Consider the following 16,509-nt stretch of genomic DNA (forward strand, 5'->3'; position numbering starts at 1 on the left):
TACCTACCTAACGCCAATTACATCCACACTTTTCGATTTCGGGCCCGAAATCGGGACTGATTTCGGGTCTGATAATCGTTTTCGTTTCATGGAATATCAGCATATCGTTAACAATACTTGATATGTAAAAAAATACTTTGTCTCTAATTGCCAAAAATGTTCAATGTTGTTTTTTTTGCATATGAACCATTTATTTACATTTCAAATATTGTAAACGATGTGCTGATATTTGGTGAAACGGAAAAATACTCTTTCTCGAGCCCGAAATCGGGTCTGATATCAGGCCTGATAAAGTGTGGATGTAACACTTTATTACCAGTCGCTCGCGCGTCTCCTCGCGCCAATACATGTACGGACAAGTGTACGAACGAAATGTACCTACGACTACGACTGACGTTATTTTGATATCTATCACAATGTACATAATTTTGAATTGGCCTCAGAGAAAGGTGCAAATTTGAAATAGAAACATTCAATGTGAGTTTCGCGCATAAATGTAATTTTTCAATTTGCCGCCTTTTATATGTACCAACGTGTTCAGTGTTGTATTAAGAATGCCTATATCGACGTGATAAAATAACCGTCACTTTTTAACATCACGTGATTGAAAGTGGCAGGCATCGTTTTACCTATCACGTAGACATAAACGACTATCACTGTACTGTAAATACCCGCACTGTAAGTACTTCAGGTACTTTTTCCATCAATACTTGGTATTTATCAAATGTTAAATATTTCAAAGTTTCAAACAGTATGATACTTCTCACCACACCAACTCGTAAAGACCCTCTTGATTGTTCAAAAACGAATGAGAAAGTTGCATTTTATCCACATGTGGGGCAAAGTAATCAGATGCAAATTTTGAGTTGTTTCCGTTCATTTGGATTTGATATGGTTTGATTTTTTCGGTATTTCCTAATTATTAATTTCCTCGCGTTGGTGTGGTGAAAAATTTTGTGTTTCACTCGGAGACAAAGTTTGTTTAACCCTCGTGCCTTGAAACCCTCGCAACGCTCAAGATTCCACTCGTCGAACCACTCGCTACACTCGTGATTCCATTTTGGAGTCTTTTGCTTGCTCGGTATCAATATTAGCACGAGCGGCTAAACAACAACTTTGCCCCCTTGTAAAACAATAACTATTAAATTGTTTTGCCACTTGAACGTGATTATTTACCGTTTAGGTACACTCCCTGCACTCGAGTTGACTCGAGGAAATACCACGAATGAGTTTAGTATCAGAATTGCTTTACCTCCAAAAAAATGCCACATAGACCTATTCAACCAATCGAAACTTATCACTCTAAATCTTAAACTATTATCATCGAAAGTACGTCAGTATAAGTTTTGATTTTTATAAATAACGTTATCTTTCATTTAGGGAATGAACTTGAACAAGTAAACCAGTTCCTATTACACAATTTAAAGTCTAATAGGTTGGCGCCCTAAACCCAGCACAAAAAGCCTAGCCACAGATCCAACAACAAAACATACCATTTATAAATAACCGTTAAAACCATTGATAACGATACCGTTACTTCACTAAACGAAGTAACGATCGTTAAGAAACAGGCAGCACTAGCCGGCATGACGTACAATGACAGCATACGTTCTGACAGACAGCAGACAGATCAGTCGATCAGTCAAGTCGCCGTATTCGTGGCGAGTGTGTCCTTTGTTGAAATTATCGAACATTCGTGTTTATTTTGATTTCACACCGGAACTTATTATTAGTGTACTTTTAAATAAGCATGGTTAACAAAATGTACTTTGGCGGTGTCGAAGGGTGAGTAGTAACGTTCTATTTAACGTAATTTTAGACGATATTTATTAGCAGTATTGTTGAAAGTAGAAAGGTTCTCCTTGGAATGCCTAGTGTTTCGAAACGTATAGGTAATATGAGGTACTTAGCAAAATTGAATGGTTTAATTATTAAACTGGATTTAAAATATAGATTGATATTTACTATAACGAATGTCGTCTAAATGTCAATGCCAGCGATTATTAGTTTATAAATATTTATGATATTTTCGGCTTATTTACCAATATAGACTTACCTAATAGTAGGAAATTTTATTTTATTAGGTACATAATACTGTTTTAGTTTAGTATATTTTTATAACAGGATTATTGGTCGCAATAATTTTCTGATAATTAAAATATGAAATTAAAGAAATATTATTTATTATTATCATTAAAAATAGTGTTCTACAATTGAATTAATCAAAAGAAAGTATTTATTATCATTGGACATTGTTTTCATAACAAACCAGCAAAACAGGAATCCAACGATAAATTAAAATAGGCACAAATCGACCAATCAGAGTCGAGAGCACGGGCGGCACGGTAGTCACGCCTGAAATTTCAGAACAGTGAAATTTGCTCTTTAAAATTAAGCTCTTACGATCTAATGTAAAATGTAGTTGAAGTGAATGGAATGTTAACAATTTAGTCATTGAAGGTATTGCCTTGAATTTTTATTATTTTAAAGGCTTTGGTTGCAGTTCATTTAAAATACCTATCTACCACCGATAACTCTGTTTTACGACGGTTTTATTGAATAATTTAACTATAAACCAGTGACTGGGTTGACAGAAATAATTGCCATTATAACTTGGATACTACACTTGAACCGGTAGTGTAACAGCCAAGTTCAAAAATAATTGCCATGAAATACAAATAAAAATATACCTCATGTCATACCCATAATAAAATAGTTATTTAAATATATAATAAATAATAAGACTAGGTACATATATCAGCAAAAAAATATGTGAATAGATACAAATTACAAGTTAATCGCCATTGTCGGTAGTTATTTAAAATTAGCTATAATTTACTATTAAGCCACAAGTAGCGGTGATAACTATATTTTCCGGGAATCTGGTTAATGTAAACCGCTTTAGTACGTACCTAAACCTGTTTTCGCTCCGAGTCAAATACGGATAACTAATTGCGTATCGAAAGCCGTGATAAATAGTCGACTGCTGGGTTAAATACAGTAAATATGTATTGTTTGACGTTTTAATATCTCGTAATTGTAGTTTACGATAAATAATACTACCTACTTTGCATGCTTAGTTATTAAGTTAAAATAATACAGCATGATTATATTCAACTGACACAAATGGATATCAAGAGCGAAACTAACTCCCATCAAACTGCGTGGCAGTACTATTTTTATGTAACACCTATGTACCGTGTCTTATGATAATAAAATGACTTTAAAAAAAACCTTTTATTTTACTTGCCATGCAAGCAAATAAAAAAAACTATGAATGCAGTTTGTTTCTTTCTAAAAATAAAATAATGTTTCCTTTAAGTAATGAGCTAACTTAAGGTTTAAGGCACTTTCCCTGCTAGGCCCATTAATATTTTCCACACTGCATTTTCTCAAGATGTCATAACTAAATGTCTATTTGTAACACTTAGTATTCTTTTACTTATAAATAAAACTACTTCATAAGTGTATGCACAAGTTGATGATTTGAATGACTCAGATTTAACTGTAGGAAAATGAACTCCTGCTTGAACTCATTTTAGACAATTTAACATACAAATAAATTAGTTATGTCTTCAAAAGGCCAAGTTCATGATCTGTTCGTATCTTATCGAGCGTTCTTATCTCTTAATCAATATGCGCGGTGCCTGTTCATACTCATGTTTTGTTTGAGTGAAACTGCAATTCTTATCTGACAGTATTTCATAAATTTGACATGTATTTAATGTTATCAGCTCTTATTTTCTATTATTATCATATAATTAATGAGGAAGAGTTCGGTTGATTAAATAGCTCCTTGTTAGTGGTTCCTGTCTTATTTCTTACACAATAAAAAAACGTAATTTAAACAATTATATGGATAGACAAAATGCGGTCTCATCACAGTAATTGACAATCCCTTCAAGACGAACTTTGAATAAAGGTCTTTCATGTCTTCAAAGATTATGGTCTCATAGCCCAAATATGCGAGAGAAGAAAATTGACCTCGAAATATAACAATAGAATATACTGTTCTATCTAATGTAACCAATATTTTTTTTCGTACGATAAATTGTTTACTTACCTACTTAGGTACTAAAATAGTTGGTAAGGTAAAACGTCTGCCTCGTTTATACATAAAAATGTATGTTTAGCTCTACTAACTCAATTGTTTTATCATTGAATATTTAAGTAGGTATATCAAAAGTTTGTTTTTAGGAATAACACTATACTAGTTAAGCATTAAATACATTACATTTACGTTACATTAGAATACCGATAACGATAAAAGCTAAATCAATTCTAACATTATCACTTGCAATTACTAACTGGAATTTATTGGTTCGTACTACATTCATTCGTTCGTTTATCTTGCGATAATTGGCAGTACAGGGAAGTCCTTTTTATGAAACTATCTAAAACAATGTCATGTATGTATGTATGTATGTATATACTTTATTGTACATAGAAATAAAAACACGAAAAACACAGTTACAGAGTAAATTAAATACAACAAAGGCGAACTTATCCCTGTATGGTATCTCTTCCAGTTAACCTTTGAGGAAATGAGTAAAACAGAAGTAACGGTGAATGAATGACAAAGACAAACAAAAGTGTACAATCACTGAAATTAATGAAATGCACGTTTTGAATACACATTGATACAAATATCCATAGATAGAAAAATAACCATAAAATAATGCATACATATATAATATATTATATATAAATAAAAATAAATAAATATTCAATATATAATATAAATACATATGAATTCATGTCATGTTATTGGCTAATTAATCTAATGATATAACAAATCCCTTATAAATTTGAAATGACTGATTGTTTATTTCTCAGAGGCGCAACACATTCAAACTTGGTCATCTGCGATGAAACCGGCAAAGTAGTCGGCACATCGAAAGGTCCCGGCACGAATCACTGGCAACTTGGTATAGAAGAATGTGCCACAAGAATCATAGACATGTTGCACTCTGCTAAGGAAGACGCTGGATTTCCGTTGGACAAACCTCTGGACTCTTTGGTAAGCAGTTAAAGCTTTTGGTCATTCAATAAATTGTGTTTTTCATTAGAAAAAAGTTTAAGCAGTTATATTTTCCTGAGAATGCCTATTGATTACCACTCTTATGGTAACGTTGTATGGGGATTTCTATGCAATGTGACTCGTTATCGTTGGTTTTGAGTCTCTTTATAAGAAATAAGTATTTTTCTGATAACGTAAAAAATATAAAATAATGCTAAAAACTTAAAATATTTTGCTTGTTTATTTTCGAATAAAATCGTTTCCGGATATTTTTATAAATAAGATAACAAATAAAATTGTGTGGAAGTATATTATAAGAAAAAAATATATTGTACACGTGATAAAAGTCACGCGACACGTTTCATTTTCTTTTCAGAGCGTGGCATGAACAACTAATTGACATTTGTGTTTTTTATTCGTACGTTAAGTATGTAAAAAAAAGGTTATTAACTATCTCATACTTTTACGATCTGTGGAGCCTTTTTTATTCTCTGTTTTCGTTTCTATGTATTATTTGACAGACGTCAAATAGCCTGTTAAATAGCTCCTGGGTCTTATTGGCTGCCGAAGAGGCAGCTCAACCATGCACATAGCTCAGCTATTTCAAAAAAATGTTTGAAATTTGGCTGCATACATTGATAAAACTTAATATAATTTTTCTGTCAAATCTGGTCGGTCTGACAAGAGTCTTGATTTCTTGAAAGAGCATATTCCACTTACATTGATACTTTTTTAAATAAGCAAGTTTTAAAAATTAGGTTACCACGGGTTAGAAGGACAGAAAATCGACGATTAATCCGATATCATTAATTTTCTTTAAACACATGGGGTTCAAATCGATAGCTGTAATGTCATCATTGGCCTTCGTTTCATCTCTACTGAAATCGACAACGTGCATTTATCGATTAGTGTTTTCACATAGCACAAAACTGAATGTTGTTAAAATGCCCTTATATATAACATTTTGCAATACTATAGTTAAAACTCTAAACCGAAGTAACGCAAACGATTTTTGTACTCATTATGTTTCTGTTACCGATTCGCATACTAAATAATACTAGCAAAGTCTCACGATCCAATTGCACATAATAGACTAAGTAATTATAAAAAGAAACACAGAGATTGTCAACCCACTTGTCTTCAATGATCTAAATTAGCCACCATATATTATACCTAATAAATGACGTCAGACGATTTTAAAATTTAATGAAACCGACCTTCAGTGTCCCCTAGTGGTATCAATAGCTATCCCCAATAGGTTGCAATTGACTGTGCTGTGTACGAATTTAAATAGCGTCGAAGAAAATCGTAAATATAAATAGATATACCGTATTTATGATTGTAAATTATGTTGCAATAAGACAATGGGGATTTAATAAAAACAACTATTGTTCTGTCCACACTCTACATAACGTGGCTTTTAAGCCTTGAAGTTTCTAATTTCTAATATGTGAATTAATTGGATTTTAGGGTCCAGGCAAATTTTTACAAATAAACGTTAGATTATGCAAGTTTATTGTACAAGAATTGGAAATAATTGTATGCAATTATTTTGTTGCAATATTAGTATTCAATAATAAAAAAAGAAAAGCAACCATACATTTGCCTCTTGTAGATAATAAAACAATAAATAATTTTGTATTTAAATATTTTTAAAGCCATTATGCAGTACTGTATTTACGTTAACAAACATAAACTTAGATAAAATTATACAATTAGAGATAATTTTATATAGACTTAATATTTAACTTTGGATTTTATTTATTTCACACTAAACGAAAGCAGTGTACACTTTGTAAAGAGAACAAAGCGATAACAAAATATAAATCTATTTTATTTATATTTTAGTCAGCACCTCCATGATGATAATGATGCTTTAATATGTCATCACAACTGTCTACATCAAAAATATACCCGCTGCTTGCGACCATCTCACGACTTTCTAGATAACTGCCATCCATCATACACCTACTGCTTATGTCCCCAGGGCCTCACCCTCTCGGGGTGCGAGCAGGAAAGCAGCAACAAGGAGCTGGCGGAGCGAGTGAGACAGAAAGATCCAGCATGTGCTAGAAGAGTCCATGTTGCCTCGGACACGGCTGGCTCGCTGTTCACTGGAGCTCCTAATGGAGGCATGGTGCTTATAGCCGGTGAGTATGGTTATTCATAAAAATTGCAAATAATTTTTACATTTGATCTCTTTCTAACAAACACAAATCGCAAAATGATGGACAGGGACAAACAGTTAGCAATGGCTTGTAAGATTTGATAGACGCAGATATCTAATAATATTTCATGACTATAACATATTTATGAACTTATATTATATATAGGGATACGTTAATGTTATTGTCTATCATCACAAAAAAGTAAATTGCGTACTTGGCTGTAGCACTACAATATTTTTACGGTCAAAACATACTACTTACAAGTTATTAATATTTTAAATCATAAATATTTACTACGAATGTCCTAGTTGTTATTTTTTTACTTAGTATACTAGTGAAAGCTAAACCATAATGACGTCAATTTACCTTGAATGGATACCAGCCCCATTTCTCCAACGTCAAATGTGTGGCTTGGCGCGCAAACAGTATTGAAATAGAACTGTTTACTTCAACGCCTTATATTGCAATTGCATTACGTGCTTATATATTTTTAATGGTGAGTTTCATGAGACTTGAGCAAGTCCTGTATTAAATATAATAGATATATAATTCATAATTCTTTGCTTTAACCATGGTGCTTTTTAGCGATAAGACCGCCGGTTGTTTACCTCTTCTTAATGTGCTGTATTATGTGTATTATTTCTGTATTGAGGTATGCAATAAAGAGTATTTGTATTGTACAGTATACATGTTATACATAATATACAATGTCTCTCATAGACCCTGTAAGAGTACACAGCATATAATAACTTATTCATAACTCATAAGATATTATCATATAATAGGAAAATAAATAAATTTATTTAAAAGTTCAGGTCATGAAAATTCTTGTATTACAAATGATATCACTAATAAATGTTCAACAAATAAATTAATTAATGTACATTATTTATACCATTAAATTTTTGATATACTATACTGAAGTATTAATTTCTTCAGAAATAATACTTCAGTATAGTATATCAAAAATTATAAATAATAATATTGATGAAAACAGCAATGTTAAAAGTATAGAAAAAAAACCTGCGTGAATATAGAAAAAAAAGGGATATTCGTTTTTCTGTTATTTCTTATGTTGTTGTTCAAGATGCTAATTTTTACACCTAAACAATCAACAGGCATTAAAAAAGTTTACTTCGCCGACTTGAAAAAGCATTACGGGCATGTTGAATTCTAGTAGGTATGTATATTGCTCAGTGCCGGATTAAGAAATTTTGATGCCCTAAGCATTTCTAGATCTTGGTGCCCCCTCTGCCTAGGCTCATCCAGATTACATTGACAACATTGTTTTTTTTTTTTATAAACTAAGTGACGTTCATGGTCGCATTACTGCTGCAATTTGTATTTTCAATCCATTACTTATTTTATCAAGGAAATTGACAGTGCTGCAGCAGTAACGTTGCAACAGTAATGCGGGTGCAGTCGCCATCCTAATGTCACCTTTATCAAAGCATGCGTGAACTAAATGACTGAAATTACCTATATCTATGATTGTGTACTTGCCTTTCTGGCTAACTATGTGATTAAAACCTGCTTTGGTTCACTTCATAAATAAACTCTAGAAGTAACATGACCAAAAGTAACCCGAAAGTTACATAAGGACTGAGGCCACTGGTGACTGAGGTGCGACAGGGAGACAACACGTCGAACGTGGTTCGCGGTTGACCCTCAGTTGTTTCTACCGTGGCGGGCAATCGTGCGAGGCCGAAGGCCGTACTGCAGGATAGCAGTACTTGGAATTGAACCAATGGTGGCAATAGTCAAGAAACGAATCCAACGGCCATGCTCTTCATAAGGTTGAAGATCCGGAGTGCCCACTTGGCGCTTCCGAGCAAGACCTAAAGGCGAGGTTGCGTGAGAGCTGGGTTTTATAACTGACTGAAAAAAATACCCAGTGTAAGCGAGGACTAAGGCCGAGCTCCACACAGGGTTGAAAAGAGAGCTTTTCTGAGAAGCGCATTCATGTGAGGCCAAAGGTTGAGCTTCAGCAGGGCCGAGCTCTGGCAAGAATCTATGGCCAAGTGTCTTAAAAACTAAGTCGAAACTGAGCTCTTCATAAGGCTGAAAGCGCGGTCCGATCGGCGCTTTTACGTATGAGGCCAAAGGCCACGCTGCAAGAAATCAGAACTTGGAATTGGCAAATTGTGTGAATGAGGCCGAAGGCTGAGGTCCTCATAAGGTTAGACGCCCGGAAATTCTGATGGCGGCGCGCTATAAAAAAAAAACAATGGCGAATTGTCAACAAGGCATAATGCCCAGCCGCGAAAGACGAAAGCCTGGATTTGGACACATGGCCAAGTTTATGTGAGGCTTAAGGCCAACTTTTGCATAAAGTAAAAAGCCGAGTATCAATAAGACCTGACGAAATTGAACCAATGTGATCATGGCTCTCCTGCTGCTCGGCATTTGGCCTCGCTCAAAAGGGCACTTGATTAGAGTTAGTTGCAGCCGATGAAAAAGGCGTTTCGAACCGAAGATTTCCTTTGGCAGGATTGGCCCCTAGGAGTTAGGACCCAAGGGTTGATTTAGTTAAGAAGTGGAGCCACCAAGTTGTAGTGTACATTTTTAGAGGAGGGGGGTGGGCTCTCAACTTTATCTTGATATCTACATCAGTTAAGCTAGTAGGCTATGTTTGGTATCGTTCTCGTATGAATCGGGAATGCCGAACTCAACTTTATGGTATCACATTGACACTTTTCATTTTTTTTTAATATTCCTCTTCACGCTTCAACCGCTGAACCAATTTCGTTGAAATTCGGTATAGAAATAATTAGTTAAGAAAGGACATAGGATAGTTTTAATCTAAAAAATCATCGCTAAGGATGTGTAAAGGAGGGTGGAAGTTTATGTGGGGAATCAACTGCACCTATTTGAATGAAATTTGGTATGATCTACATTTTAGATTTTGTCGAAAATGATACCAAACGTAACTTAGAACCTAAACTGAAATAAACCTGAATCAAAAATCTGGGTGGCATCACTTCTTAATTACATCTTAGGAAAATAAAGATTAATTCTGCTAAAGGAAACCATACGCTTCTGGTTTTTGACCTTCGTGGGGCCCCGAATCTGCACTTTAGCCTTTGATTTCGTCATCAGTTTTTTTTTTATCATAAAACTTTGACAATTAGTTCGCACGATCGCGTAGCTTGGCCGTGTGCAATACGTCGCAAACCAATCTGGTGTGCAAGAGCTCGGGCAGCATGAGGGACAAATTCCGATCCTCGAAAACCTGTTAAGACTTCGGTGCGAAGCCGAAGGCCGAGTTGCAAGAGAGCGAAATTCGGACACGTTATAAATTAAGACAAAAGTGTAGATCTATTATTTAATTCGACACCCCGAGAAGGCTGAAGAACAAGCTCCACGTAGGGTTGAAGACAAATAGCTTTCTAAAACTTAGCTCTACGTTGGGTGTAAGGCCCTTTGGCCCACAGGCTGACAGACTTTCAAAATGCTGGAAATCAAAAATCAACCACAAACCAATGGGTAAAGTATGAGGAAAAAATCAGCATATTGCAAGCCTGATGGAATGTGCCTCCTCGTAGGGGCAAAGGCCTGCGTTGGAGACGCGCTTACGTGCCCTGTACACGACGCACAAAGGTTCATGTACCTACAAACTACCCGTTTTTTTTTGCCAACGATTTTGGTGCCCCCCTAGACGTGGTGCCCTAAGCAAGTGCTTATTTTGCTTAATGGTTAATCCGGCACTGATATTGCTCAATAGTAACTTTGATGAGAATTAGAGCTTCAATTAGGCAGTGATAGGTGTCCTTCAAGCATTTCTTATGTTACTTAAACATATTTTAATTGTAGTGTCTACAACCAGTTTTCAGAAATCATGAGGATGACTTGTATGTATGTATGTCACTTTATTGCACATAAACAGGTTAACATAAAACAGATGAAAAAAATGTTATGTACACAGGCGAACTTATCCCTAAAAGGGATCTCTTACTTGTAATTTTATTGTTTGTTTTCAATTTCGATACTGCTGTAAATAAATAATAATTATATTCCATACTTTGTGAAAAATTTACTCCTACGGTGGCACTTATAATATGTAATGTAGGACAGGTACAGATAAGGGGAAGTATTTAGTATATATTGTTATAATGAACAAAGTTTGGTTTTTGCTTATTTCCCTTACCTTTTGGTGTCATCTATTCATGTCAAGAAAAACAAAACACAGACGATATTTAAAATACCAATGTAACGTGGATCCTATAAAGATAAAATTAACATTTATTTAAGAAAAATTTCCACTTTATTTTAAGAGATAAGTTATAAGCTGATACTATTTTGATAAATAATCAAGGCTTAGGATTACAAAATAAAATAACGAGTTTCAATAATTGACATTAAAATAAATTTAATATTAATTCAAATTCTATTGTTATTAATGTTTTTTTCAATTTATACCTTTGACAATTAATAATATTACCGCAATATTATTAATTGTCAAAGTTTCACACTATTGAATTCATCTTAATGTTTGCAATATGTACCTAAGCCCTTATGTCTCCCATATACATCGTATTTCAGGATATTGGTCAACAGACAGAAATTAGGCCAACCGAAGGTCTCTGGATAACCTCTAACACAACAATGTAGGCCAAGTATCATATATCAAGGGGCAGGTTAAACTGATAAGCGGGATGTTGTGACGTCTGTTTTAGGTCTCTTTTACACTTCATAGGTGCGAGAGAGAACGAATTTCAAAGTTAATAGTGTTAATATAATATCAAAAAATACGATGTATGTAAGTAGAAAGTTGCAGTGCAGTTCCATGCCCATCATTTTAAATCATTAGTAAGTATTTAAAAATTTTGTTGTTGCCAAAATAGTTGTACGTTAAAACAGAAGTCTGAATTAAAGCTAGATTGTGATACAAAATTTGATATTAGTGTAATCAGATTAAATACCTATATCTCCTCTCGTATTTTATTTCACCAGTTAATTTGGCAAACTTAACAATATCATAAAATTCATAAATGAAACATTTAATGTCCCGTAAAAAACCTTGTAAAAACAATGTTCTACTTGTCAGTTAATAGGTCAACAACCCCATCAATATTATTAACACTTTTTGCAGCTGTTATCTAACGGTTTTTCATTACAGACATCAAAGCTATCACGTAATCAGCGAATTTATGCTTTGTTTTCGCGCATAGGAAGTAGGTACGAGTAATAAGATAACTGCTGTTAACTCAAACACCTATGAATAGGTACTTTAATCATTTTGCTACTACAATAACAATACTTATAGAGATAACTACTATAGGTTCTTTACTATAAGTAGGAAAATATAATTATTGTTATTTTTTTATTTAAACTTTATTGCACAATATAACAAATAAAGTACAAATGGCGAACTTAATGCCTAAAGGCATTCTCTACCAGTCAACCATCAGGCTAAACAGAAACAGTAGTACGTGCAGGCATTAAACAAAAAACAAAAAAAAAACAGAATAAGTAACTTAAAACAAGCAAAATAGCGATAAATAATATATACTAACGGTTATAAACTTACATAAATATACTATAGTTAAATATACATACATATATATTAATTTATGTACCCAGTGCAAAAAATACTATTACTTATTATTTCTGAGTTAGTTTTCTGTAACGAGGTTATAGTTATTGAAAACGGCTTAACGAAACTAGTTATTTGTTAATGGTTCCTTTATTTTAGTTAGTATACTAAATTTCTGTACGTGCCATCCATATAGTGGGAATAACAAGTTACGATTTATATTTCTGGAATAATATCGACACGTTATTATGTAAATGAAACTCTTTTTACCCCAATCGTATTTACTTTGAAATTAATGTTTATTTTTTTTAAACAGTAGACTACGAATTGAAAAGCTGGTATACTAATTTTTTAACTAAAATTTAGAAACTAAAATGTAGGAAAGTAACGAAAACTTAGAAATTAAAATGTAAAGTTTAAAGAATAGATTGTGCAAGTGTTATTTTAATTGTCAAACTTTTATGAAATTAAGTAGTTTGGTCTGACTTTATGTATTATTTATATTGCAGGCACGGGATCAAACGCGTTGTTGTACAATGGAAAACAACAGTATGGGTGCGGTGGTTGGGGCTATCTCTTAGGAGATGAAGGAGGAGGTTACTTTATTTATATATTTATTTAAACTTTATTCCACATCAAAAAAGGTACTAACGGTATGGCATTTAGTGATGAATCTATTAAACATAAGATGTGTAAAATTTTAGGTGGATTCGTGTTTCTAATTTGAGAGTAAATTTAGATGGCCCTGTACGTTTCCATATTGTGCGATAATTCTAATTGTCAAAAGTTGAATTTTATCTATAATTAAGTTATCACAGAATAAATGGCGTCGCACGACGTAATCTACTTTAGCTGTTATATTTGAAAGTACATATTTTCTCAGACTTTACATTTCTACTATAGTCATTAATTATTTGGTTATTAAGGTAGAATATTTAGCCGAAACTATATCCACTAATATCAAGTTGTCAAATAACTTGAATTTTACCTTCTAGATATTGACATCCCTTCTAATATTGTAACTTTTTTATGCAGCCATTCTTCTTCTAATTTTATTTTCTTGTTTCTCAGCTTACTGGATAGCTCATCGTGCTGTAAAGACTATCTTCGACGAAGAGGACGGCCTGCGTCCCTCCCCACATCCCATACACGCCGTCTGGGAGGTCATCAAAGAACACTTCGGGACAGAGAACAGAGTGGACCTACTGACTCATGCTTATAAGGACTTTGATAAGTCCAAGTTCGCCGGTGAGTTGTTTAGCTGATGTGCCAGGATTAGTTTATGTGACGAGAAATTGTAGATGAATTGTCGCCATACACTTATACGGCTGATGGTACATATGTTTCTTACATTATTTGAGTTCCAATTGGCGTTTTCTATCAACGAAGATGACAATCATTGTCATCTTTCAAAAAGGCGATGTTCCTCTTATTTTCTTATCTAGAAGACTATCGCGCTTTTTTAGTCACCATTTAATGTTAAGTCGTAAATACCTCTTCTGATTTTTAGGTCTAACTCTGAAACTGTCCCGCCTTGCCCTCCGAGGCGACGCTCTGTCACGGCACCTGTTCGCTGAAGCCGGCAGCGCGCTCGCAGCTCACGTGGCCGCACTTGCCCCGAAGACGAATGCGAGGCATGTGCGCGTCGTATGCGTTGGGTCTGTGTGGAACAGCTGGGAGCTGTTGAAGCCTGGAGCGCTGAAGGAGCTTAATATTAGGAGGGTACGTGCTTTATTACAAGCCTTTATTAACTTGCCCTCTTAGTATGTATGTTAGTTAGTGTGGGTCGAATTTTGGACGGTAATTTGACCCACTTCCCGATTTCAGATTGAGCTGAAATTTTGCATAGATACGTACATATGGAAATTGGCTGAAAATGAAATATTATGATCACATGGAGCTGATCTGATGATGGAGACATCTATCTTTGATGTTAATCTTATTCAAACTGGTGTTGGCATAAAAATGCAGTAAAGAGGTTATTAGGTAATATTTCTGAATTGGATAGACAGGGACCACCCCCAAGGATCTCCAAAGTGCTGTCTTAATCCGTAGGTTTCCTGTGATCTTATCCAGATTTGATTCAGACCTTTTCCAGCTGTGTTCGGTTCGGCCATGCCCATGATTCTGACATTTTCTTTTTTTTTAATAGCCTATTTTGTGTCCCACTGCTGGGCAAAGGCCTCCCCTTTTTTCCGCCACTCTTCACGGTTTGGAGCATGTTCCCGCCAGTCGCTGCAAAAAGCGTCGAGGTCATCCCGCCATCTCTTTTTAGTCTGGCTCTGCCCCGGCTAATCTGCGGTGTCCATTCGGTAGCCAATTTGGCCCACCGATCCGGGTTCATACGGCAGACGTGTCCCGCCCAAACTCACTTAAGCTTAGCGGCCTTAACACCCACATCTATGATTAGTATGATATTTTCTTTAACTTCTAAATATTCATTCATGAGTAATTAAAATATAGTCAAGTTCATAAATATGTATAAATTTCTTTACCTTAATCCATTGCAATGAGGTGAAAGAAAGTCTACATATTTACGAACTCGACTGTACCTATTGTATATCGAAAACAATCGATTTAAATTACAGTTCAATCTGCTTAAGAAGATTTTATTGGAACAGCAACAAAATGGTGTCATAATTAAGAAAGCGCATTATCTTCGAAAAAAATGTGTGAATTCAAGCTGCACGCACTAGTGTAATTGGTTTTATTTTATCGCATTATTGTTGTTTTATTCTTTATATATGTTTAAATTGAAACTTTAAATCTTGCTCACTGTCTATCCTAATTTTTTTTCAGGTAAAACCCGAGCTAGAGCTCGTCAGGCTCCGCGTCTCAAGCGCCATGGGCGCCGCCTGGCTAGCAGCAAAGCAGCTCGACTACGAACTGCCTCGAGACGACGCGGCATTCTGCGAGATCTTCTACACGTACACGCCCGAACACTACATGAATGGAAACGGGAAGATGAATGGGACTAGTGGGAACTGCGGGTGTCAGGATTGGATGAATTGGAGTTAGTTTTAAATCTGCCATAGTGGCTGTCAAGTGAAGAGTGTAGATATATTTGCAGTAGAGGCAACAGTAATATATGTGTCAAGATACGTAAAAGCCTTTCTACAATACTAAATAATAACGAAAATAAAATATTATATTATGTACATCTTAAACAACTGTGCTCTATGCCGGTATAGACATGCAAAATTGTAATGTATCTTAATAAAGCTACAGCCTTATATAATGGGGTCTAGACAGTTTTATCGACAAGCAGCTAAATATTCCAAACTATCTTTTAAAGTGTTTTTGTGTGACAATGAGTAAAAATAATATTATTTTGAGTTTTCATGGGATAGTATTGTCACCATAGTTGTTACATCGAGATAAATACATTTTCTTACCTACACCCGCTTCGTTTTCGTTTCCTGGCTATAATTTAAATTAATTATTTTTTTATGATTATTATTTATTACGTAAAACATATGTTTGTTTGATTAAATTTGGTTAAGTTCTATAGAAAACTTATTATCAACATTATCGTGTATATAATATGATCTGTAAGAATTAAGAAAGATCTGTTAAAAATTATAAATATTTATTTATACATAAAATAAATGCCTAAACCATTTCTAGTTGCAGGATTGTTTTGATATTTCGATAAATATGTAAACTGTAAGAAATAGATACTTAGAGTCAGACTAAGACAAGTCTGCAACGATTTTGATAGCACAAGTGTTATTTATACGTCATAATTTCATTAAAGTTTGACGTTTAAAATAACACTTGCACTG

General features: G+C 34.3%; 1 protein-coding gene across 1 annotated transcript in view; it reads left to right on the top strand.

Moving 5' to 3' along the window:
* The first annotated feature begins 1,623 nt into the window (after positions 1–1,623).
* Positions 1,624–16,509, top strand: part of LOC133529554 (serine protease HTRA2, mitochondrial-like) — a 30,100-nt gene continuing 15,214 nt past the window's right edge. The window contains exons 1-7 of the mRNA XM_061867301.1: positions 1,624–1,785; positions 4,837–5,020; positions 7,008–7,170; positions 13,234–13,320; positions 13,796–13,972; positions 14,235–14,446; positions 15,524–15,714. Coding sequence (XP_061723285.1) covers positions 1,751–1,785; positions 4,837–5,020; positions 7,008–7,170; positions 13,234–13,320; positions 13,796–13,972; positions 14,235–14,446; positions 15,524–15,714 — 1,049 coding nt within the window. The 5' untranslated portion in view covers positions 1,624–1,750. The remainder of the gene's footprint in view (positions 1,786–4,836; positions 5,021–7,007; positions 7,171–13,233; positions 13,321–13,795; positions 13,973–14,234; positions 14,447–15,523; positions 15,715–16,509) is intronic.

The sequence above is a fragment of the Cydia pomonella genome, chromosome 21, assembly GCF_033807575.1.
Source record: "Cydia pomonella isolate Wapato2018A chromosome 21, ilCydPomo1, whole genome shotgun sequence".
Taxonomy (NCBI): domain Eukaryota; kingdom Metazoa; phylum Arthropoda; class Insecta; order Lepidoptera; family Tortricidae; genus Cydia; species Cydia pomonella.